Raw genomic sequence first — 26088 nt, 5'->3', positions numbered from 1 at the left:
TCTACTGATTTTGTGGCATTTTGAAGATTTCTTTAAAATGCATCTGTTTCTTTTTCACATATAAACTAAGAATCTGTGCATGTTTGTATTAGTTAAACTGATTTAGCTGAAGCACATATACAGACTGTAGAGATGAAACCTACTTTAAAGAACTCTGGAAACGAACACTAAGCAATGCAAGACTGATGCAGAACATGCAACCAGAAGACAGAAATAAAAACCTGGATGGACACAGTACTATGTAGGTGGGTGTCCTGAGCAGAACAAAGACACTGTTGACACAATAGTCTTATGTAGTTTGTATAAGCTTCAGCGAAAATGCAACTGGACTTCTCTCCTGGACTGGATCTGGGGGATGAAACGTTTTGCAAAACCAGTTGCTTTTTGATGAAGCTCAACAGAAAATGGTCTGTATTTATATAGTGCTTTACTGTACCTGAAACGATACCCAAAGCACTTCACATTATACATCATCATACATTCACACACTGATGGCGGAAGCTGCCATGCAAGGCACTAACCACGACTCATCAGGAGCAGTTAGGGGTTCAGTGTCTTGCTCAGGGACACCTAGACATGAGCTCTCCAGGCCAGGATAGAACCAGCAACTCTCTGGTTACAAGACATCCACTCTACCCACTGAACCAAGCTGCTTAAATAATGTAAATTGAGCAACATAAGGTTAGATGAAACAGCTCATTATTAGTGTATATGTGTTCTCATGTACTTCTACATGGCAATCTTGCCTTTCTATGCAAAAATGACACGGAAATCTAAGGAGACATTGTGCCACTCCAGTGGGATTGAAGGCCTGAAAACAATGTCCATCTCCTCCCCCAAAAAAGACCAAATCCTGCCTGATTTACCAAACACAAAACACAGCATTCCTACTATTGCGCAGCCTACTTTCATTATTCTTCTGTTACCAAACGACAGATTTGCATACACCTGCTCTGAGCCTCTCATTTGCTTAAAGCCTGCGGTCACTAAAAGCCCGTCGTGTTGCCTCGGACGCACGGAGGCGCTAAATCACTTAAAGCATCGATCCGGTCCCTGCGCTGACTTGTACAATTTGTAACCAGACGTGCAGCTCATTTAGATGCCCCCTCCTTCTCCTTCTCCGCCTTTCTCTCTCTCCCTGTCTCCCCCCTCTCTCTTTCTCCTCGTCTTTAGCTGCATGTCGCTCACTCAGTCAATCAGTCAGTGGCTCCGCTCCGCTACACGCCTGCGTCCGCCTCCACAGCTCTCCAAAGCCGAGACGCGCCACCGCCACCGCCGCCACAGCTGCAGCCGTCAATGCGGGCATGACACACTGGCAGCAGTAGTGGGCTTCCGTCAGCCCGCTTTTTAAGGCAGATAACACAGAGGAATAAAGAGTAGGAGACAGTGAAGTGACTCCTTGCTGCTTGTGCCGTGCGTCGAGACGAGTAGATGAGCCAATGGCTGGGGCACAGCCGGGAGTTCATGCGCTGCAGCTCAAGCCAGTGTCCGTGCCCGAGAGCCTGAGAAAGGGCAACAAATTTATGAAATGGGACGATGTAAGTAGAGATCAGCTGGGCGTCTTTGTTTCTTTATTTTGCTTATTTTTTCTTGCTTTGCACAGAATGGATTACATGTAGAGGCTACTCGTGCAACAGTAGCAGGTTCATTTGTGTGGATCTGCACTGACACACGGCTGATTACGTTTGGCTTCCTGCTTTCAGAGAAATGCTGTAGTGTCTACTGACATGTGCTCTGTTTACGTTTCCCAATGCACAGTATGTGTGCGCGCTTGTAGGGAGTGCACGCGTCTTTGCCAGTGCTTGTGTGTGTCATTGAATCAAATTAGACATTTGAGCTAATCTCACCCTCCTTCTCTGCACTGGAATCAATTAACTGCAATTAATTAGAGAATCTAACTGTTGACAACACTTGGATGAAAGATGCAGCATTTATTATTATTTTTTGCATGTTTTTATTCATGTTTTATTGCTTATGCAGTGACTGTCCAGCCGCAATGACATGACCTTGATTAAAATTGATTGCATCCCCGCTGCTGAGTAAAACATAACAGTAGTAGCCTTTTAACAGACAGCTATAGCTGCACTGCACCTCTCCAGAGCAACAAATCAACACATAATCCAGTCCAGGATTCACTTACAGCAGCTGCACTGCAAACTGAGTTTAAATGAAATGACTTTATTGCACTTATTTGCTGCTTATTTACATCTTCTGCGTTCCGTCTTCGTGCTGACAGAGCTTTCTGTGACATTTGTTTCCATGGCCCACCCCATTTGAATAACAGCATGCATTCCTCTGGTTTGCCCGGCCTTGATGTGTGTTTATTGTGGGAGCATTTGAATATGATTGTGACTGCTTTTCATTCTGGGAAATTGGTTTCTCTTTTCCACTCAGAGAAAACATACAGTAGAAAGATGCCCCCACCTGTAACCTGCTGTTCACCATGATTCTGATACTGTCTCGTCTTGTGGGAACTCAAATCTGGTTACAGATCTCGCTGCATGTAGAGCTGTAGTTTATTAAATAAATCATCAACTGCTTTGATAATGGAATAATCAGCTTGAGACATTTTTTTACGAAGCTCAGCCTCCAGCTTCATAAACATGAATGTTTTCTGGTTTCTTCCCTCCTCTATGAGTTGTTATGTTGTGGACAAAACTTTGGCTTCGGGAAACACTGGGTGATGGTTTTTTTTCACTTTATACACCAAAAAACTAATAATTTTTGTCATTTTGGACAAATTTTGACTCATTTTGGACACATCATTAATAATTCGGAAGTTTATGTCATTTTGGTCTGGTTTGGAGTCATTTTGGTCTGGTTTGGAGTCATTTTGGGCTGGTTTGGCGTCATTTTGGGCTGGTTTTGAGTATCTGATCAATTAATTCAGAAAACAAGTTAATCGACAAGGGAAGTAATCATTAATCGCAGCACTATTTGCTTGTAAATCAGACATGCAGACCAGCGTAAGCAGTCGGGTGCCACAAATAAGTTAAGTATAAGTGGCAGTTTCATGTATAATTTCAGGAAATCTTCCGCGCAAAGGCAAGTTCAGATTCACTGAGCTCAGTTGTCGGGGTCGACCAGGTACGTTTTTCAGTACTGATGTCAGTTATCAGCAGTCAAGGAGATCAACAACTGATACTTAGAGCTGTAAAAAGTAGGAACTGAAACAAAACAAAATATTGTTGAAGTTCCTTTGTTTATTAATGTTTTACACATGTTTGTTGAAGATTGTCAACATTTATCTTTTAGCGTTGACTGGCTATTGCTCACCCAACAGCTAATAATTATTTTTATTATCAGCTAATCTGTTGGATATTTTCTTGACAAATAGATGAATTGTTGGGTAATTGTATAAAATGACAAAAAGTAGTGAAAAATGTTGATCGGTGTTGTCCAAAGACAAAAATGACTTGTTTTGTCCACAACCCAAGTATATTCAGTTTAGTGTCACAGAAGAGGAATGAAATCAGAAAATATTCATATGAAGAAGCTGGAATCAGAAGATTTAGACTATTTTTTTGTTTAAAAAATCACTTAAACGGATTAATCAGTTTTCAAACAAGTTATCAATTAATTCAATTACTGATAACTAATCGATTAATTTTTGCAGCTTTCGTGATGTGTAACTAATCAGATACTCATAATTTGTTCAAAATAACTCAAAATCTGACCAAAATTACAAATGAACTTTACTAATTTGTGACCAAAAATGACTCAAAACTTGACAAAAGTGACTCAAAATGTGTCAAAATTACTCAAAATCAATTTATTGATGCATCTTTAGTGGCATGTATCCAATCAGAATTTGCCCAAAATGACTCAAATTCTGTCCAAAAGTGACTCTAAGTATGTCCAAAATTACTCAAATGTTGTCCAAAAATGATTCAAAATGTGTCCAAAATTAGGATGATTTGGTCCAAAATTACTCTAATTTTGTTCACAATTATTCAAATATGGCCCCAAATTACTCAAATTTGGCCTCAAATTACTCAAATTTAGTCTAAAATGTTGTTGAAAATGACTAAAATGATTAGCTGTTTGGTCTCTAAAATGTAAAAAAAAATCTGAACAAAAATTGGAATGAGAATTTTTGCTTTCTTATTTTTAATTTTTTTGGAAAAAGTAATCAATTCTCCAAATAGTTAGTGATTGAATCATACAGGTTGACAACTGATTCATTAATTAATCATGCAGCTTTAGTGCGGTGTCACCACAGATGCAAAGAGGCAGCAGCATCAGAGCTGAAGTAGCACATTTTAAAATTATTTTCTTTTATCTGGAATTTACCAGTAAATGGAAAAATACTGAATATCAGGTCTGATAATCGGTTGATTCCTAACACATACCACATTGTACGTAACTCGTAGTAAAGGTAGTCAGGTTCTAATAAAATATGCTGTTATGGTATATAATCTATAATTTAATTAGATTATGCTCACAAATACATAATCAAATCCCAGATCTCAGGTGAGTGGAGCTCAGTGCAGATGGCTTCAGTGGATGAGTGTTCTGAGAGAGTGAACGTGGTCAGTGCAGATGGCTGAGAGGAAACTGTGCTCGCTCTGTCAATCATCAATCCTCAGCTTGAATAACAGCACTTGAGTAATTACTAATGAGCTCTCATTCCTTCAGCCTGCTCTCTGGTTTGTTGTGAGAAGGGGTGTGAGGTGTGAGTCTGTTTCCCCTGACAGCCCTGTTTGTGTACCGTAGTTTGTACATGTGGGCCAATGTCCAGAACCAAATGCCCACCAGGCCTTTCCTGAGAAAACACACTATCGAACACAGATACTTTCTCTGTTTCATTTCCCATGCACTCCTTCCTTCCTCTTTCCCTTGCGTATCATTTCATGGAAAGAATCACAGAGGAATCCAGAGCCAGGCTGAACTTTTTTTTTTTTTAAAAAGTGAAAGAAGCTTGAATGAATTATCAGTGGGAAAGGATGAATTAGATCATTTTCTTCTTATCTGGGCTTCGGATGTTGGGCTCTGCTCTAACCTCTCGCTGCAAGAAATTGTAAAAGCAACAACACGGAAAAAATCGGATGTACGTGCTTTAATTTATTGCTTAATTCTGTTGGGGATTTTTCCTTCACTGCTAGAATCCAACGGGGACATAAAAAGGTGTAAAGTTTGTTTGCTGTGTAAGGACACAGTACTGCAAGGAGTTTTCAGAAGCTGAGCTGGTGAAAAGCAACTGCAGACTCACAGTATTTGTGGATGAAAAACGACTAGAAGAGCAATCAGAAAATCTCTTTAAGTCCCAGACCTCACCAACCTCCCTCTTACAGACACCTTGTACTTTTGTTGCTGCCACTTGTAGACAGCCGGTGGCTTCTTTAGCTCTTGAAATGCCTGGTTATGGCCTGAAATATCGCCTGGATTGTGCTGTTATTTCTCACTCAGTTCAAATGCCACATTTAGCACCAATGGCTGCGACAGAATGGAGGACAGGCAGCCGTCCAAATCCTCTCGGAAAGAGACCCTCCGTCTTAAGGATCACTGACGGAGAAGATGTGAATTTTGTGAGAGATGATGCTGGGCCTTTGTAAACACAGATTTTTATAAGCTTACACTTGCATCATAGCCCCTTTGGTGTGGTGTGTATTGAATAAGATATCATCGGGCTCCACGCGGGAGCAGAAAATCCCTTAAAAGTAGTAGAATATGTCATTAGCATACAGAGCAGAAATATGCTGAGCTCAAACGTGTGCTCTAGCTCACCCCCCCTCAGGTGACGGTTAATGGTACAGACTCGTCACTAAAAATAATGGCAGCGTCTCCTGCCTGGAATCGGCTCCCTCGGGGTGTTTGTACTTTCTCAAGTCAGCCACTAATCTCATCTTAATTCAGCAGAAAAAAGCCGGCCACTGCTGCCTAATGTTGTCCCATTAATGACAAATCCCCAAAATAGCCGACTGGCAACAAAAAACCTGGAGCAGGGCCGTTGTGGAGGTAGTAATCTCAGCAAATCACTCTGAAGTCTAATCCACAGTGCTATAAGTACTTTTTGTTTTTCTTGTAAATGTGCAGACCCAGGAGAAAATCTTTGCTTCGAGTCCATAATGGCTTAATGTGTTTTGTAGCGGTGGCCATGGAGAGTTGGGACATTAGGGAAGAAGATGGGGAAAATGACTGCTCTCACTTCATTAGGCAGATTCCCGGTGCTCTCAATCTGTCTTCTTTTGTTCTTTGACATCGCAGATGAGCCATCAATCACCCCGTCTTACCCGCTGACTTGATTTTACTGGGAATATGAGCAACTCGCTGATAAGTTACAGATCCGACTCAGTGTCGTGTCATGAATGTTTGTAGGAGTAACTAGACCTGGATGATAAAACATTTTATACAGAGACGGATACTTCATCAGTAAGAACAAGAAAATTGTTTGAAAGATGTTAGATAGTTTCACTTTAACCCTCTGAACCCCACGCTTTCTTTCTCACATCACATTTACGTCACATGGTGTGATTTTGGTGCTTTCTTTCTTAAATACAACACACCTTTCAAACCTGCTGACTGCTTTTTAGGATTCAGAGGGTTAATGAAAATACGAATATTCGGATCTCAAAATTAATATCCGCATACCACCATCGGACCGAATATTCGGATATTTGGGTCCAGCCCTAGCAGCAGGTTGACGTTTCATGGAGAAAAGTAAGCAATGAAATTTTTGTCAAACTTTTCAGAGAATAACTGAAAACATGCTTTATTGTGGTATATTGTGATATATATTGTTATCATGATATAAAATAATCCATATCGTGATATATGATTTTTTCCATATCGCCCAGCACTACACCAACCACTGAATTTCAACCTCCGTGTGTTGTAGCAGCTTCACCCTGGTCACCTCCAGATTTGGTTGTCAAGATCATTCTTCTATCTTTATTTGTTTCCATTTAAGTGCCTACATTTCATTGCTGAGTTAACCCAAAAATTGTTACCCGTGTTCCTTAATTAATCCCCTTTCGTGGTTCATTCAAAATAAACTTTTTCCGTCTTGCGTTCATTAAAAGTAGGTCATTAGAAATTATCAGTGGTTATCGATACTAGCTGAAATTGAACATTTTATCGTCTTTGGAGCAACTCGGACGAAACAGAGATAGTCATCTGTAATAACTAAACTGGAGAAATTGAACTGTGGATTGTGAGCTCAGTGCAGATCACTGATATGAACCGGATTAGGTATGAGATTCTTTATCTAAGAACTACGATCAAAGACGCGTTTTTTTCCCTCCTCCCTCGGGCTATGAATAGTGTGTACTGCATGCATTCAGCGCTATGAGCTGCATCTTTGTCATTCAATCAAGCCTGCAAATATTGCGCAATCATGTGAACACGACCAAAATGATTCCTCTTGAGTCTCTAATAGATTTCTACGGGAACGGTGGGTTGCCATAGCAAACGTCACAATAACAAATTCCTCTGATGCTGCACCTTAGCATTTTATTTGCTTACCGCTCACTTCCCCTCTTTCTTTTTTTGTCTTTCTCTCTGCTTTGGTGAATTTTTCTGTGGATTTTAGGTTCATGATGGAGCAGCTGTGGCAGATTGTCTTATTTAGACAGTATGAAATGATTTCTAATGCTTCTCCACATGTCAGCACAGACTTCTCTGTCGTCTCTAGTCTCCCAGCTCAAACATTATATGATATTCTTCCCTACAGGTCGTGTAGGGTCGCATCCGAACGTGACAAGTGTGTAGCAGATGCAGACCATTAGCTCTGTCTCCCAGTGCTGTGATAGGGAAATCATTAGAACCCTCATGAAGACACTTTGAAGATTTTCTTGCTCTGTGCAGCAAATGCGGCTTCCATCTCTGTGATCTCGTAGCCATGGCTGATTGAAGAGGACAATATGCTACTGTTCAGCTGAACCACAGCCACCATGGACACAGGAAAAAGAAATAACAGGCAAAGGCTCTGTCTTTTTATAGAAGCATCCAATAATATCTGGTGTTGCCATGTTATGCCTCAGGGTCAAACTGTGTGTGCGAGACTCAAAGGCAACTGTATGTAGAAACTGTGGGAAAGCATTTGTCTGATACAAGAGAGGGGAAATGGAAACATCAACTGTGAAACAGCCGTCAGTTTGTGATTGCTGTCATCACAAAGAGTCGCACCAGGCTCTGTGGTCATTTGTGCTGATGGCAGGTCATGGTTTGGAAAGTTCCCTAGAAGGAAAGGATTGTGTGCGTGCTCGCAACATAAACAGCACTTTTATTGTCATTTCAGTTTCTGGTATGCAAGTGGTATTACAAAAAATGGTGCTTTGATCCCCACAAATGATTTTTTATTGGTTTAGCTAGAAAGTATACCATCGCACACATCAAAGAACATACTCATGTAAAATACTCAGGCAGGGACAAACAGATATCCACACACATTGACTCCAGATGTTTTCTGTTTTACTTCAGGATTCTACCACTGTGACCCCAGTGACTCTGACAGTTGACCCCAAAGGTTACTTCTTGTATTGGACCGACCAGAACAAGGTAAGACAACACAACAACAGGAACAACTGTTTAGTCCTTTCAATCCTTGAATCTTGGACTTGTAAAGCTTGTGAAACACTGCTTTTGCATTCTGTTGAATTTTGAATTTCAAGATGGAAATTCAAATGTATAGAAGCCTAAATTTAAACCTAGAGGGCAAAATTTTTTTCTCCTCCCCAAACATGTAGAAGCTTTCTGGGTTTTTGTTCCAAGTTGCTCTTGTCACGACTATGGATGCAAATTTTGATAGTGGACAATATTATTAATCAGTTATCAGTTAGTTGTTGAATCATGGATATTGGATAATTTTTGGTATGCTGGTAGAGCTTGCTGCTTGATAAGCTTTAAAGCTTATCAAGCAGCAAGAAATCACACAGTGTTATATGCTACATTGTGCCCAGACTCATTCAGCGCTATCACAGCTGCAGTAATTGTCTCCTCCTTCTCTGTTTTTGAAATGTTAAATAAATCAAATTAGCACAACGCTCTGAGGTGTATGATACATGCAGGTTTCACACTTGGACTCTATCAGTGCATTGCCAGAATTTTGAAACCACTTGCCTAAAGTTGTGCAAGTCCTTTTTATGATGTCATTAAAGCTCTAAATTGATGGGGCATGGACATTGGACCTGTAAGGATGATGATGGAAGCAGATTCTTTGGGTCCTATGGGTTGCAGGGTTGGGTTTTGTGGATTTGGTTTGATGTGGTGCATCCCAGAAATGATCAATCAGGAGTTTGCAGGCTGGACAGGCTCATTGTTGTGTTCCTTAAGCCAGTTCTTTACCAGTTTTTGGATGCATTGTCCTGCTGAGGGAGCATTGATGCTGTTACGGCCTTTGGTAGCAGGCTGTTTGGAAATGGACTTTGAACAGCCTCTTTGTCTGGAAGTCTTGCGGAGAGTGGATTGATTACACCTGACCGAAGACTCAGCTCCAGATTTCCACCTGGCACTGATGAGGAGCTTGGAGCTCCAGACCTCTTCCCAGCCCTGATCCTCCACACCGAATTATTGGTCCGTCACTGGTTTGATGTAACCAGTTCATCCTGGTGCCTCTTTGTGATTCGTTTGTATTCTGGTATGGTCCGTCTGTTCCGTAGCCACTAAGGGGTGACTACAGACATTTAGAGCTTCTGTTGGTGGCTGCTAATTCGGTGTGGAGCCTCCAGTCCTATTGGAGACTGTTTCTCCTGTTAGCAGTCTGCCACCTTCGGGAAAAAGCTATTTTGTAACTTGAGTCTTCGTGTATTGTGTATTAAATGTGTGTGTTCTGAGGCACCAGTTATGTTTACTTAGTTCTGTGCACTGTTTGTATTAGTTTCTGTTGTTTGTGGTGGATGTTGCTTCTATGTTTAAGTTTAGCTAGGGTGTATAGTTGTTTTGTTTGTGTTTAGCTAGATTAGATACTCTGTTAGCCTTCCTTTTATTTTATTTTCAATTTCAATTCAATTCAACATACTTTTATTGTCCCACTTGGGGAAATTTATCTTGGACTCAAAAGCTGTGCCATCAATGCCATCTCAACAACTACAAAACAGTATTGCACATATCCCAAACATTACACATAACACATACATACACCATAGTAAAAACACTAAAAAAATTATTGCACAATCTTCGGCCTAAGCAGCATTGTTCCGGAATTTGATGGAGGCTGGAACAAATGAATTCTTAAAACGGTTGAATCTGCAGTTGGGGACTCTATATCGTCTACCTGAGGGTAGGAGCTCGTATTCTGAGTAAAGGATATGTGACGGCTCAGTCACTATCCTCTGGGCTTGCCTAAGAACAATTTGTTCATAAATGGACAAACTGTTTTTTGTTCTTTAATTTAGCAACACCCACCAATCTTGTTTTGCTTTGTTTGATCACTTTTATGTTGAATTTGCTACTGAGCAATAAATTGCTTTGCCTGAACCAATAACATCTGGTTATTTTGTTACAACCAGCTGACCCTAGAGGTTGGATCATAACTGTTGCCATTGGGTGTCTTTCTTAATGTGGAATAATGTTTAGATAGATGGTAAGAGTTAAAGTAACTTCCACATGAATGCAAGGATCCAAGATTTTCCAACAGAGCATTGGATTGCAACAAGATGATCAGTGTGATTCACTTAACCTGAGAGATTTAACTTTCATGCTTTTCTATCCACATATTTTTCCAGAGTTTTTTTTGTATCTGGATTCTGTGATGCACTAATGCATTAGTCTTATTGAAACCAGGCATTTTTGTCACAATGCCAATGTCAGTCTAAATACTCAAAGTGAGCAGTGAAGGATGTAAAATTCAGACAGAATATGAGAAAGTGTGGGATCTGTTACTGTGCTAACAGATGATTGACAAGGAGAAAGTGTCAAAGCACTAAACTACTGTCTGTTTGTTGTTGTCTAAAGTGAAAGTCAAACCTGCCGACGCATCTCATTTTGTTTGGCATCAGTCTGAGCAGGTGTCAGAAGACGATACGGAGTTGATGGAGTGTGTGTCTGCAGGCAAAGTTGAAGAAAACAGAATGGCCTTTGTGTTTACAAACTGTTTATGATATAATCTTACCTCGCGATACAGGTCAGCCGTCAGAAAACTGATTTCTGTAGTATTTGAATGAGAAGCTGCTGTGCTTTGGGCTTAGAAAGCTGCTATATTGCCAGGGCTAAGGTGTCATCTGTCCACAGAGTTCATGGAAAACAAACAAGTTTTTCATTCACTGCTGCCATGACACGATCCAGTGCTCATTACCATGGCAACACCGTTGGAGTTTGTTGAGGCCACATTAGGCGTTAGGGCTGCACGATGTTGGAAAAAGGCGATATTATGATATTTTGTTTCACTGCCGGTATATAGCACAGGTGTAACTTCCCAGCTGCGGCCAAAACACTACACTATCTGCTGTTATGCAGACTTGACATCTGTCATTGAGACTCCAAACAAATTCTCTCTTCCCTGTTGTGATGTTTTTACTTGTATGATCATCAGAAAAAAAATGCAAACAGAGAATTTCCAGTTGGAAGTCCTCATAAATAAACAGTTTGACTTATGTAGAGCTCTGTTGTTGTTGCATAATATTCCACTCTGACAGCTCTATTTCAACTTGTGCCTTGCACTTTTCATGCATCTCTTGAACGGCAATTTGAGAAAAATATTACGTACTGCTTCTGAAGCTACTGCATCATGTTTTTAAAATCCCTTTGTGTTAATTAGTATCACGTCTTTTGCAATGTGAATATATTTCCCTCTGCTGTCTGGAATCTTTTATATGGTGTAACACTGACAAAGGCATCTGAAATAGTTTTTTTTTTTTTTTTTTTTTGCTTTGGATGGCAGCCAGATCTGGGTTTGTACTCATCATACAGAGCTTTGTGGTGCTGAGGCAAAGGAAAAGCACCTGTTTTTGGTCAACATCGTCCTTTCTGTTGCTGAAATATTTCCATACAACTGACTTTGTGTTTCTTATTGACATCAAATCTTCCCTCCTGTTTCTCACCTGTTCTTCACTCATTTATCTGTGCACATGTGGAACCTACATGTCAACAAACTCTGTGTCCTTTAAATAAAATTTAAACAAGGACCTTTAAATTGAAATTAATTATGTTCAACAGACTTTTCTTGTAGACTGGACAAGGAAAATAACAACTATATGAGTTTTTGTTTGCCTTACTTCACTTCAGACTTACTGTGTACACATTGCAGTGTTGATGCTAAAATACAATTTTTAAAACGGTTTATTCAAGAAGCCATACATCGGAGTAAATTGTTATGTTTTGTTATGCCAGTTTTTACCTCTAGATTAGTCCTAAGAAATGAAGATGAGATCAAGCAACAAAAAAAGTTGCAGCCTGAAGTGTTTGAGTTAATTTTCTTTACTTCAAGACACATTCATGCATCCATCCACCCATCCATCCATCTATCCATCCACCCATCCATCTATTTTCTTCCGCTTATCCGGGGTCGGGTCGCGGAGGCAGCAGACGAAGCAGGTCATTCCAGACGTCCTTCCCCCCAGCGAACGACAAAGAGTAGTGTCTCTTAATCACTTTTGAGTGTCACTATTTTCTGATTCCTACGAATGGAACTGAGGTGAAACGAGTTGAATCTGTTTCTGTTTTTGTATCATATCTGGTGAGGCCAGTGAAAGGAAGTTTTCTGATTTTGTCTGCTGTCTGTAAGAGTTGTTTATATGTTTATATAGAGGAGAAATGGAGTTATTCTGTGAAGCGAAATCCTAAATGCTGAAAGTCCAAATAGTAAAAGCAAGATAATTGATGGTCTGAAAAGATGAAGATGAGATCAAGCAACAAAAAAAAGTTTCAACATAAAGTGTTTGATTTAATTTTCTTTACTTCAGGGCACATTTCCTGTGGCGTGACTATTGAATATCAATATATTTAGCACTTTTCTTAGGCGTTCCATTTGTAATCATCATGGGACACCTAAGATTCTGAGGGAGAGCACTGTTGGAAGCACTTGAAACTTGAACCAAACCTTTATTGTGATGATTTATCTTCTTTTTTTTTTACTTCCCCAGACAGATTTGAGTTTGATCCTTAGTTTTTAGGACATGCATGGCTTCTATTCTGTCCTTGATATTACAGGAAGTGTGGTTGCTCTTCTCTATTCTTACTAAAACCAGCAAAAGAACATAGCTAGAAAACAGGCAGAAATCTGAACTGCTGCACCTGCAGAGCTAAACTTGACACCTGTGAGAATATTCCATAGCTCATTGTGTGTGTTTTTTTTCTTTTTCCTGCACTCCAGTTATGGTGAAGAGTTTCGTAAATACCAGGAACAGATTAGAAACTTAAGATACCGGCCTTTGTTACCTTATCAAACACTTCCTCTCAGGTTAACCTTGAAACTTTTGGTCAGTTGATTTGTCCATACAGCTGCTGATTCCTTCCAGTCAGCTAATCTAGTGCCTCCAAACAGACGTAATAAGATCTGGTTCTATTAGTGCCTATAACTGTATCCAACTAATTAATAGCTTCCATTAACTTGATGTTTTCCTAGACGAGGGAGTTCGCTGCAGTGATATCAGAGCAGAAGCAGCTGACCGAGACTTTATCTCTGAACACACACCGATTCCTGCATGCACACTCTGAGTACACGTCATTTACCACTGCACCGCCACTCCTGGTTTGTAATAGAGAAAAGCTCTGTTATGCTGCCAGCTTACTGTAAATTAGGACACTGAATGTGGAAAAAGAGATGCTGTCTTCAGGGTGTATACGCTGTTCTATTAAACCATCTCTTTCTCCATGCTGTGAAAAAAAAATCTGCCAGCGAGGAAGCAGTTGAAGACTGTAATGTTCAAAAACAGTAAAAAAAAAAAAAAAAAAAAAACAACAACAAAAAAAACAGCATCAAAAAGTTTGGTGGAATAGTGGCAAATATCTTTAAAATAATTATAAGTGGATTTAAATACAGTAAAATTATTACTGTATGGTAAAAATGGTTATACATTGTAGAAAAAAAAGAACAAATTAATGCTCGAAAAACAGATTTTTTTTTAATGTACACATTACGTACAGTTTTGGCCAATGTTCAAAACAAATTATATTATTATTATTATTTTTAAATTTGTTTTTGCTCGATTTTTTTCTGTAATTTACCAAAACAAGGAAAATATGTAAAATGTGTATGTAAAAACATATATATATATTTTCAGTCCTTAATATACACAATGTTTGTTTCAAACAATGACAAATATCTATACAATATTGATATTTTTAGCTAATTTATTTACATTAAAATGGAATTTTGTTTTGCACGTTTTACTATTTTTTTCAATTAATTTTTAAATCATTAATGTCTTTCATAATTTAATTTTATGTAGTATTATTTTTTTTAAAAATATGTTATTTTTTACATTTAAAAAAAGTTTTTTTCTGCAAATTTACAATATATTATTTGTAATTTAACATAAAATCATGACTTCAATTTGTCATTATTTCCTGTACCTCTTTCATAAAGCCACAGTTTTGAATGATGTGTGTGTGTGTGTGTGTGTGTGTGTGTGTGTGTGTGTGTGTGTGTGTGTGTGTGTGTGTGTGTGTGTGTGTGTGTCTGTTTTGTCTCTCAGCGCTGACAACAATCCTGCTTCACACATAATAACTCAAATTAATACCAAGCACAGCCAAAGACAGAACTCTATTAGGGCACGAGGAAAGGCGCCGGCTCCGTTCCTCTGTGTCACCGTGGACACACAAGAACACTCGCATGTGTTTATAGAGACGTCTTGTGTCGCGTTTTCTCCAACGTTTGTCCACTATGGGGTTGCACATCTGTTCAGCAGGCTGGTTTTAAACAAGCTGCGATGCTCCGTCCAGTTGATATGTGTGCGTTTGTGGGAGACTCAGCCGGACGGCCTGCCGAGTAAAAGCATTCCTCGGATTCTTCAGGAGCACAGCAGAACCGTTTGCCCACTGTGCCGACTTCCAGACTCACAATGCCACAGATGGAGACAGTTTTTACTTCATTTTCACTTCTGTTTCTTACTGCAGGCCTTAAAGAGGCACTCACTTATATTTATGTTTAAATCGTTTCTCCTCCTTATAAAAGAAAACCCCTTTTATTAGTTTAAATATTTGTGTTGATGCAGACTGAGTCAAATAACACTTAAAGTCTGTAAACAGCGTCTCATTAATGTGGACGTACGTTGGACATGATTCAGACTTGAGTCCCAAATCTGATGACTTTTAGACTTGACAGATTAAAGACTGGCAAGACTCCAAGGCTTTCAGACTTATTTAATATAAAGTAGTGTGTGAGTCAAGTGTGGATTTATGGCATGTCAACAGGTTTACTGCAATATCTTTATAAATAGCTTTCAATTTCAATTTTACTCAGTTGTATATAGAATATTTAGAAGAATCTTTCTGCAAAAATGCCATGTGGTGTTTGGTTATAGGCGGCCATGTTGATTTTAGGCCTGAAAACAGCAAAAATGTCAACTATGATACAAAAAGTCCCACAATTATATATTGACCCTCGTACAACATTCCACAAGTCTACATTATTACAACGTGTCTACTTTACTACTCTGCACATCAGCTGTAGAAAGAAGTTTCACCATGCTGGATGCATCTTCCAACAATTTGCTCCTCTATATACTGTTTTTCAGTCATGTTGCATTTATTTTGTTGCTTCAGTATGTTTTATTTTGCTCTTAATCTCTCTAACTTGAGTCCATATTTGTGTTCTTTCTGCTCTGTGTAAACACTGCCTGCAGTTCAATCAAATCCCTTAACTTTAGTCACGTGACTGTTGGTCACAGCTGAGTCACTCGAGAGAATCTGGTGCAAATAATGTTTTATTAGCAAATTTTTAAATGACACATGTAGAGAAAAGCGATTTTAATGAACTATTGAGATTATAAGATTTGATTTGGTAAATTTGTGAAATGAAACAAATTGAAAATCAGATGATTCTTTTTTCACTTTGTGGCTCTGATAAATGTAATTAAATATATAAATGTAGCTTTGGTGGTTTTAATGTGCATTTTAAACCCCGTTCGGAGGGTTAACAGTGAGAAACCGCCAGCAGGAACAGTCTCGGGGATGATGTGAGAGCAGAGGGGAGAGAGAAAATGATAGCAGAGAGAAACAGACAATAAATAAGAGAACAATAAACACTGTGCAGGTCGGTGAGGTCGGTAACCACAGATCAGTATCATGCTGCTCTGTGGACAGAGATACCTGCAGAGAGAGAGAGGACAGAAAGGACAAAGCATAAAGTACTGGAGAGAAAAAACAGTGTGAATAACACGCATAAATGTGTGGTAAGTAAAGGAGAGAGTAGACAAGAAGTGTTCAGTGCATCATGGGAATATCGCACAGCAGCATAGGCCCATGTCAGCACAACCAAGGTTCACCTGAGCAGCCCTAACTATGAGCTAAGGAAAGTTTTAAGCGTGATATTAAAAGTAGAGAAGGTGTTCTGAGCCTAAACTGAGAGCTGATTCCTGAGCAGAGGAGCCTGATAGCTGAAGGCTTTAACTCCCCGTCTACTTTTGGAAACCTCAAGCCAGCTTGAGAGCAGTGTGTTCTGTCGGGATATTAAAATGCTACGAGGTCCTAAAGATAACCTGGAGCTTGTTCATTAGGGGCTTTGTATGTGAGGAGACGGATTTTAAATATTCTATTCTTGAATCGACACAGAGCCAGGGAAAAGAAGCTAATGTGGGAAATATGATCTCTCTCACTGCAGCATTTTAGACCAGCTGGAGGCTTCTCAGAGCGTTATTTAGACGTCCTGGTAGTAAAGAATTATGATAGTCCAGCCTGAAGTTAGAGCTGCATGAAGTAGTTTTATAGTGCAGGTGAAAGATGTAATCAGAGGCAATGTTCCCTTCCATTTGAAGCATTAAAGAAAAAACTTGTATTTACTAACATTTACTAATTGTGTCTGAATTTCCACTATGAAATTGATGCAGAAAAGGCACATAATAGTGCATGAAACGTCACCAGAATGAAGGAAATTAAGTTCTAATGAAATGTATTCCTATGGATGTACTTTGTAAAAAAAAAAAAAAAAAAAACAAATCCTGTAAAAACTAAAAATGTGACAGCAGGGTTACAAGAAAAAATACACTGAAAAACCTTGGAATAATGTAGCCTTTGACATCTGTAAAAAGTGGTGAAAATAATTACTAATATCATTAATAATTAAAAAGGATTAGCAGATTTAAACACAGTAGAACAGTGAAATTTTATGGTCGCAAAATCAAATCACTATTTGGGAAAATATTTCATATAGACATTTTTTATTATTATTTGGAATGCTTTTTTTGCAGTCAACATGTAAGTAATACTTTTTTGTGATTTTACGTGACATGTATAATTTAAATTGTTTTTTTAAATTAAAAAAATCAACATAATTTATTTAAATATATAATTTAACAAACCAAAAAAAGTAAAATAATTTCTCTTCAAAATATATATTTTTCTGCTGATTTAAATAAAAATAAATAAACTGACCACAGGTTTCAAAGTTAACCCGAGAGGAAGTTTTTGATAAGGTAACTAAGGCCGGTATCTTAAGTTTCGCATTTGTTCCTGGTATTTACGAAACTCTTCACCATAACTGGAGTGCAGGAAAACACAAAAGCCAAATAAACTTTTGCTGCTTGTCCTAATTGACTCGTCTAGGACGTGCAAACCAAACTTTTGGACTTGACTGGAGACTTTGCAGTAGGGACTTGAGTTTTAATTTGCACTTTGTTATGTTGGTTAGCTTGACTGAGATGCTGGGATACAGAGAGGATGAGTGGGAAAGAAGTCTCTGCTGTCTTTTCCCTTCACCGATCAGCTCTTCTGTCAGATCCAGCCGTGGATTTCAGCCATGTTCTGAGGTCAAAAAGGCAAAGCTTAGTTTTGACGGCGGTGTCAGATCTGTTTAGGTGTGACGTTCTTTGCTGTTTCTTCCTGGCTAGCCTTTCGGTCGATGACTCAAGGCCCCGGGATTCTGCTGGTTTCATCTCAACGCCTTTGGTGTAGTCACAGTAAGTTGTGCTGACAACCCGGCGTCAGCTTCAAAAAGAGGAAGAAATGTCAAAAGTGTAATCAGATACTTTCATTAATTCTTGTCAGGGTGTGTCGGGGAAACTTGAGCAACTTAACAATGGCAGCAGCTATGAGCTAAAACACCCTGGATCCAGTGATAAGCTCAATATGATTGTTCACTTCCCTCCCTGTAGTAGTGGACTTGTGCCAAAAGGAGAGCTGGAATAATGCGGCTCTTGTTGAAGGTAGTTAATATAACCTGATGCACAGTATTACACTTTATCTGCTCTTCCTCTGGATAGAAACAGGTGCACACTCTGCAGAGTCCAATGTGATGTGAGCTGCGTCTCCATTTATGCACACTGCTGTATTTTTAAACAGGCCACTGCTATGTAAACTCCTGCAGTCATAACTCTCCCATGTTTGTATGTGTTTGGTTCAGAGTCCATTTGGCTGGCTTTTTTATGTTTCTGTGCGCTCTCTCCTTCACCTTGAAAGACAAACTGTTTTGAGCACACACAAACACACACATTCACACGGGCAAACTGACAGATGGAATAAGTGAGATTTCACTAACAAGCATGATAAAGATCAAATCAAGTCCAGTTTATTTATTTAGCATCTTTAGAAACAACTGGGGTTAGCCAAAGTGCTGTACATGTTATCAGCAGGAATGCAAAAACAGTTTTGTTAATTAATCGTTGGCCGTGCTAACAGTCAACCGATTAATCACTGAAATGAATGCAATACAATTTTTCCGCTTGGGTCAGATTATAATTGAGGGACTTTTGAAATTCATGGGATATATCTTGCATACATTTTTATTAAAAGTAAAAAAAAAATGAAATAAAAATAATGTTTTCATGTTCATTATGATCATGTCTTTACAAATTCCATAATTATTTGTTATGGAAGCAATCACTTATTAATAAAAAATGACTGGATATCACTAAAATGTCAACTAAATAACTGTCCCAATTTAATAACAACCACCTTCTAAGTAGCTAAACAATAATAAAACTAATGTATTGTAAAATTGTTTTGATTGTGTTCTTTTTATAAAGTTGAGATAATCATGACAGATATTTCTTTTTTGGCAATATATCAAATTTTATATGGAAAATAACAAATTCTATCTGTGTCCCAGAAATGACTTTCAACTAAGTTCCCCATTACAAAAACACCTCTCAAGGAAGTGTGTTAATTCCAGATCACATGACCTGCTCCACATGATGTCATTTCCTCCTGAAGAAAAGTCTGGCCAGACTCCAAGGCTTTCTGAGTTATTTAATATAAAGTAGTGTGTGATTCAAGTGTGGATTTATGGCACGTCAACAGGTTTACTGCAATATTTTTAGAAATGATTTTCAGTTTCAATTATACTCAATTGTATATATAATATTTAGAAGAATCTTTCTGTAAAAAATGCCATGTGGTGTTTGGTTATAGGCGGCCATGTTGATTTTAGGCCTGAAAACAGTGAAAATGTCAACTATGATACAAAAAGTCTTGCAATTATGTATTGACCCACTCATGAAACCATTTTAACCACTGACCCTACAGATGCAGTAAACACGTTACATTTGCAGACTGTCTTCTAAGCTGCTGCTGCATCATTATGCTTCCAGTGTGATTAATTAAAATGGCTACAACAGGCTGTGTGAGCAGCATAACAACCAATGCGTGCTTTCTGTGTGTGCAAGATAATGCTTTATGCTACTTTATGCTAACTGTCGTTTTTAAATGTCAGCTTCTCCTTGTGTTTATTGCACAACCTTATTGACAAACCTAACATTTCACAGCGCTGTGAAGGGTCCAAAAATCAAAGACGGAACAATCTCACAACTGAAGTTCAAAATCTTATCTTGCCACAACCCAATACGTATACTTTAGGTGCAGTTGGTAAAAAGGTCAACTCTACAACAAATTTGCTCTACGAATGGTCCCTAAACCTTCAGTGTAGCCGTGGCATGACATGTAATGCCTGCCACAAGAGTGGATTAGTTTTATTACAAAATTGTGTCAACATCATCATCTACATTAGAAATACATGAACTACAGCCTCATAAACATTTATGGAAGTCACTGTGTTAACTTTAAAAGTGTCACCAATAATCAGCAAGAAGTTAGAGTTCAACAGTTGCCTCGTTTCTCTCTGCTCTCAAACAACAACCCTTTAAGATGAAAAGCACTCTGCGCTTAAGAACAAGGAACTGGAACATATTTTTAGTTTCCTCATTCAGAACTCTGAAATTAAAGTCCCTCTTTGGAGTTTTTCAACAGTGAGTTTAAAATGGGCAGTTGCATGGTTTTAGTTCAGCTGTGTTGGTGACAGATTGGCAAATTTATGCTTGAGTGTATGATTGTTTGGCTTCTGCTCACAATCAATTTGGGGTAAAAAAATTGTCACCGATGAGCCTCCGAGTTACTTGTGCATTCTTGTAGTGACATAAGAGACTACTTTACATATCCTGGCTACAGTGTCATGGTAACTAGAGACCAGTTATTTAGAAGCAGCTCTTTAGACCACATTCACATACATGCACTGTATATGTTAGACCCTCAAGAATCACACTTGTAAGCACCTACACACACACACACACACACACACATGAACGACATTCCTGTAAAGTCCAGCCAAGAACAGGTGCTTCTTTCGTGAGTTAAAAATAATGTTTTCTCTGTTGGTAGCTTTCAGAGGGGAGGAGCTCTGCAGCCCTGAGAGTGGACTGACTCAGTCAAATTAACAGCCTTTTGGTTTAGTCGCCATGGTTGCCATGCGACAGCACACACCTTGGAAATGTCACATTCTCTTTCAGCCCCCGCTCATATTCAGGAGAATGTTTCCGCTTTGAAACTGATATCATTGTTTCCTTGTGTGTGTGTGTGTGTGTGTGTGTGTGTGCGCACGTGCGCATTTTTATGTATTCTCCTGAGCAGGCTGTGGTTATAACAAAAGGTTAAACGCTTTCTCTCGGGAGATTTATGTTTCAGCGATGTGCCAATTTCAGGCCGTTGGCCGGACAGGCACTCGGCATATGGCGCTGAATGATGTTCAGAGGTGAAAGACGGCTCACCCCGGGCCAGAACCTCGCTGGCAGCTGCTATGTGAAGGGCATTCCTGAGCGAGCCTCCAGTTTGACCTAATCCAGAACAGCGGCAAGTCTCTCTGGGTTCATGTTTGGGCACACTTGATGCACAAACGCCCTTTTTCTCTCTCGTCTGTCACAGCAGAGTTCACACATCTGCTTTCCCCCAACGCAGCAATTTTCTGTGATTACAGAGGCTGCTGCTCCTCCACCTCCGTCAGCACTATATGGGAGTGAGAGACGAGGCATAAATCTGCAGCCAATTTACCAAAAGTGAATTGTGACCTCTGCCAAGTCATAGGCTGGCACACTGAGGTCCTATTTCATCTGGACTATGAATCGGAGAGAGAAAAAAAGAGGAAAAACAAGAAACAATAAGAGGATGATGATGATGATGATGACTGTGGTTTGTTAGCTGAAATACGTTGTCAGTTCATTTGCTTTACGAATCACTTTCATGCCACATTAGCATTTCGGTTGACATAATTTAGTCTGGCATTTTGTTTTGAAAGAGATTTAATGTATGCTGATGTAAAACTGCCACACCGTTGTAAAAAATGACCGTCTCTGTCCCCCACTCACCTAAAAAACATGACATAATAAAAATAACGAGGAGTCCGGGAAACTGTGTCACCTTGCAGGTAAAGTTTTAAATTTCATAAATTTGCTGAATGTTTTTCATATTTTAATAATGTCGCACGCACTTTGGTAGGACTGCATGATATTGATGAATAATGAATGCTGTCAGACTGGGGCATATTTGGCTGGTTGCCTGGTAACCCTGGTGGGATAAAAGTGCGATGTAAGTGTGACGTGGGGAGAAACACGCAAGAGAGTTGGCTTGAAAGGGGAAAGGGAAGCTTTAACTCCGCTGCACTCGACTGAAGGGCAGACTATGGATTTTCTCTTTCTCTTAGAGACTGTTTGGGTTTAGAGTTTTGTGTCTGTCTCTGTGAATTAAGTGGAAACCAGAGTCAAACTAGCCCAGATTGACACATGAACATTGAGCTGCAAACTGACCAAAAGAGACCAGACTTCCAGTGTACTGGACTCCAACATGTCAGGACTGTTGGGAGTTGTCAGTCTAATAGCTAACTTGAAATAGACTCCCATACTGAAAGAGTAAGTACAAGTCATCAGTTCTGAAAACCAGGAAAACATCTGAGAAAGCAAAAGAAATACTTGAAATTCTATCTCCTCAGAGTGGTTGATGCAGTAGACTATCAGGCTGTCATTCTTCTTCTTCCTCTCCGTCTTCTTCTCCTTCTTCCTCTTCTCCCTCCTTTTCCTCTTCCTCTTCTCCTTCTTCTCCTTCTTTTCCTTCTCCTTCCTCTTCTCCTTTCTTCCTCTTCATCTTCTCTTTTCTCCTTCTCTTTCTTCTTTGTTTTCCTCTTCTTCTTCTTATTCATCTCCGTCTTCTTCTTTTTCTCCTTCTTCTCTCTCCATATTTTTCTTCTCCTTTCTTCTCCTCCTTCACCTTCTCCTTTCTTCTCATTCTTCTTATCTTTTCTTCTTCTCCATCTTCTTCTACTTCTTATCTTTTCCTCTTCTTTTCTCCTTCTTCTTCCTCTTCTCCTTTCTTCTCTTTTCTTCTTCTCCTTCCTTCTTCTCCTTCAAGTTTCTTCTCCTTCTTCTTCTTCCTCTCCGTTTTCTTCTCCCTCTTCATCTTCTTCTTCTCCATCTTCTTTTTTCTTCTTCCTCCCTTCTCCGTCTTCTTGTACTTCGTCCTCTTCTCCTTTCTCTTTCTTCTTCTTCTTCTTCGTCTTCTTTTTCTTCTTCTTCTCACAGTAGAATCAACCCTTGTCAAGTAAGACATCCAACACATAAAGTTTAACAGTTCTGAATTTAACTTCTCCAGAGTGAGACCTGCTATTCTGCAAACGCTTAACAAGTAAAACGTACAGCTAAAGGTCAGAACAGGTTTATTGCATCGGTCCGTACCTCTCAGAGATGACTGTTAAACAAGCCACTCGGTGTTTTAACATTCAAGAACAGCAAATGTGTACACAACAAATGTAAAACAAGGATCCAAGTTCTAGTTTTTATTAGGTGTCCTGAGCAACTGCTTGGCTCAAAGCAGCCAACCTAGAAAAAGAGAATGTAAACCGTCAATCCATCTGCTTAGCAGGGCAGAACTGTAATTGTAGAGAAACGGTGGCCTGGATGTTGGCTCTGGGAACTTGGCACTGCAGACTGAAGGAGCTCTTTAGCAGCGCTGGGAATCAAAAGCGGAAAAAGCAAAGGTGTTAAATGAAGACAGGCGTTGCCAAACTATTAAGGATTAGTAGTTCCTGGGTGACTTGGGGAGGCTTTGTTTGTGCTTGAGCACATCCTGTTTTTCCTCTTATAATTCTGATTAGGACGTCTCCTCCGCTGCACTGTGCAGGTTTGGTAAACAAGTACACGCTCAAGCACCCACAGTGACACCAAAGAGGAGGAGGAGGGACGTTGTTCTGTTCATTTCCTGTCCGCAACAACTGCACAACTTGGAGGCACTGATCCGGAAAGAGGAGTTTTTGGGCTGTTGTCGAGCCTCTCGGCTGATTAAAGGTTTCCTCGGTGCCAAAGCTGTTCAGTGTGAATCTGTCTGAGTAACAGAAACGGAGGCAGCTGCTCTGACTGGGCAGCTCAGAAGAGGAGCTAAGACCCTGGATTCAGGTGATAAGCTGAGCTAATCACGCTGCCTGTAGTTGGTGATGATGCAGCAAGTGAAGGGTAGCAGTTGTGGCCCAGAGTCAGTATTATCAGTCAGGGATGAAAGCAGGAATATATTATATACTGGTAAATAAATAACTCTGTGCATTAAGAGTTTATCATGCAGCAGAACATTTTTCTAACTTTGCCCACTCTGTGTGACCAACGCCCCTAAACAAAATGTTGACTTTGTTTGCTCAGACTGATATTTAAAGGATCAGAGAGGTATAATTTGAGTATTCTTCTATTACTGTTTTTAGTTAGAGTCCAAATCATACAGTCAGTTATCGTAACATTTGTCAAGCAGAGGTTTTTATATAAAATCTGCATTATGTATTACACTTTTTAAGTAAAATTGTAAGAGATCATTGTGTGTATGTACTTGGTGTGGAATTCTGCTGCTAAAAGTGAGCCCATAATTATGCTTTTTGGATTTTTCCCTTTTCTTGCATTAGGCTAATCTATGAGAAAAATCAAGACTGATCTAAAACCACAGACCAGCCTGAAATATCTTTGTGAAACTCACCCCAGATCTGGACTATAGCCCTAGCAGAAGAGGTTATAGTGAGAGAATAAAGTGAGGAAGTTACTCGTTCCTTCTGCTTAACTAGCTGTTAGACAGGTGTTTAGCAAATGTGTTACATAGTGATGTAGATAAGTAACAAAATACTTCAAAGGCTCAGGTAGGTGAGGAGCAGTGTTGTGTGTGGTCCAGAATAACTGCATTTAGTAAGGATTTTGTAAGTTTGTAGACCTTTCATATATAGACAACAAAGCTATAACAAATATATAGTTATATGGTTATGTTTCTTAAAAAATACAGACTGATTCATTAAAAAAAAGACACCTTACCCTTAGGCTAGCTTAGACTTAAGACCCATGTTATTATGGTAACAATCACTGACACCTGACACCCAGTAGCACCCAACAAAACAGATGGAAGTGTAGCTCATCATTTGTGTTTAGCTAGCATTGTTAAATAGTGCAATAATAAAGGAGAAGCTTTGGAGACTAACCCGCTAGAAATATACAGCATTAAGGACATCTCCAGTTGTTTTCAGCTTTTTATCTTCAATTTAATGAAGCCAGAATTCATTGCACCACAGTCTGATTAAAGATAGTCAAGGACTAAACTGCTTTGTGCCTGTCTGAAGTCTGACTGTTTGCTCTATTTAAGCCATATTCAGAATCTGTCTTTGTTAAACAAGTTATCCAGCTGTCCAGCTGTCCAATCCAAGCAGACTGGGAGCCTTAAAGAGACAAAAGAGTATTTCAAACAGAAGCTTAAAAGAAATGCTACGGTAATGTATAAAATAATGTGTTTTTTGAACATTAAAACATATAAAAATATTCGAGTGAACCCTAAAAATACAATTCTAAACCTGGAAATATGCATAATATGGCCTCTTAAAAATAAGATGTGTTTAAATTGCACACATAACTATCATTTTGCCCACTTTACTGGCTGCAGAATTCAGTAAAACTATTGCAATGTGGCAAAAAATGTGTAATTAGTTAATAAATAATAAAAATCATTTACTGTACTTATTTGCAGTTCTACTTTACTTAAGAATTTCCATTTTCTGCTACTTTACACTACCACTCCACCACATTTCAGAGGGAAATATTGTACTTTTTTACCTCTCAAATTAAAATTAATGATGCAAAAAAATAATAAATTATGATGTAATACAGTAGCTGAAAATAAATGTATTGATCTCTGAGGGGAAAATCACAAGCTGATCAGGAGAGTCGCTGTATAAAGTATTTAAATCCTCTTTACTAACTACAACATTGACCTAATGAACACGTTAATGCATCAGTAATTGTAATCTAATAGCATTACTAATTATAATTATTACTTTAAGTTTTGGTACTTCAGCTTTCTTGATGCTTTCGCTGAGTACTTTTTCATTAGATTATTCCAGTAGATTCACTTAAATTATGGACAAATGTTGACTCATCTATAAAAGCAGAACCATAATCTGAAGCTCAGAGTGGTCACTGCTGGTGTAATCAGTGAAATAGACGATATTGCTATTGGACTAAGTGCTTGTGTACGGCTCGTGTTGGCCTAATCAAAGGTGCTCCATCTGCCTGCCTGTTTAAAACATGACAGCAGAGTGAAGAGGATGATTAAGCGTCTCATTGTCTCATGGGTCCAGGTATTTATAACATTTTATGCCGGCCTATTTCTGCGCCACTTATTCAAAACTGATCTCTGTTGTGTTGACTCCTCTCGTCTGACACAGTTCCCTCAGACTGCAGTTTGATTCTGCATGCTAAGTGTTTGTATGAGAGGAAGATCGAG

General features: G+C 39.1%; 1 protein-coding gene across 4 annotated transcripts in view; it reads left to right on the top strand.

Annotated features, from left to right (window-relative positions):
* The first annotated feature begins 1090 nt into the window (after positions 1-1090).
* The window catches only part of LOC111569671 (1-phosphatidylinositol 4,5-bisphosphate phosphodiesterase beta-1), a 177750-nt gene continuing 152752 nt past the window's right edge, over positions 1091-26088 (top strand). For 2 of the 4 annotated variants that reach the window (XM_055015912.1, XM_055015913.1), the window contains exons 1-2: positions 1092-1538; positions 8422-8499. In XM_055015912.1, coding sequence (XP_054871887.1) covers positions 1440-1538; positions 8422-8499 — 177 coding nt within the window. In that variant the 5' untranslated portion in view covers positions 1092-1439. Of the gene's footprint in view, positions 1539-8421; positions 8500-26088 lie in introns of all 4 variants that reach the window. The other 2 variants (XR_008603516.1, XM_055015911.1) reach the window with 2 other exon arrangements.

Source organism: Amphiprion ocellaris, chromosome 12 (assembly GCF_022539595.1).
Source record: "Amphiprion ocellaris isolate individual 3 ecotype Okinawa chromosome 12, ASM2253959v1, whole genome shotgun sequence".
In the NCBI taxonomy this organism is placed as follows: domain Eukaryota; kingdom Metazoa; phylum Chordata; class Actinopteri; family Pomacentridae; genus Amphiprion; species Amphiprion ocellaris.
The sequence above is the reverse complement of the archived record's forward strand: the minus strand, read 5'-3'. Positions and strand labels throughout refer to the sequence as shown.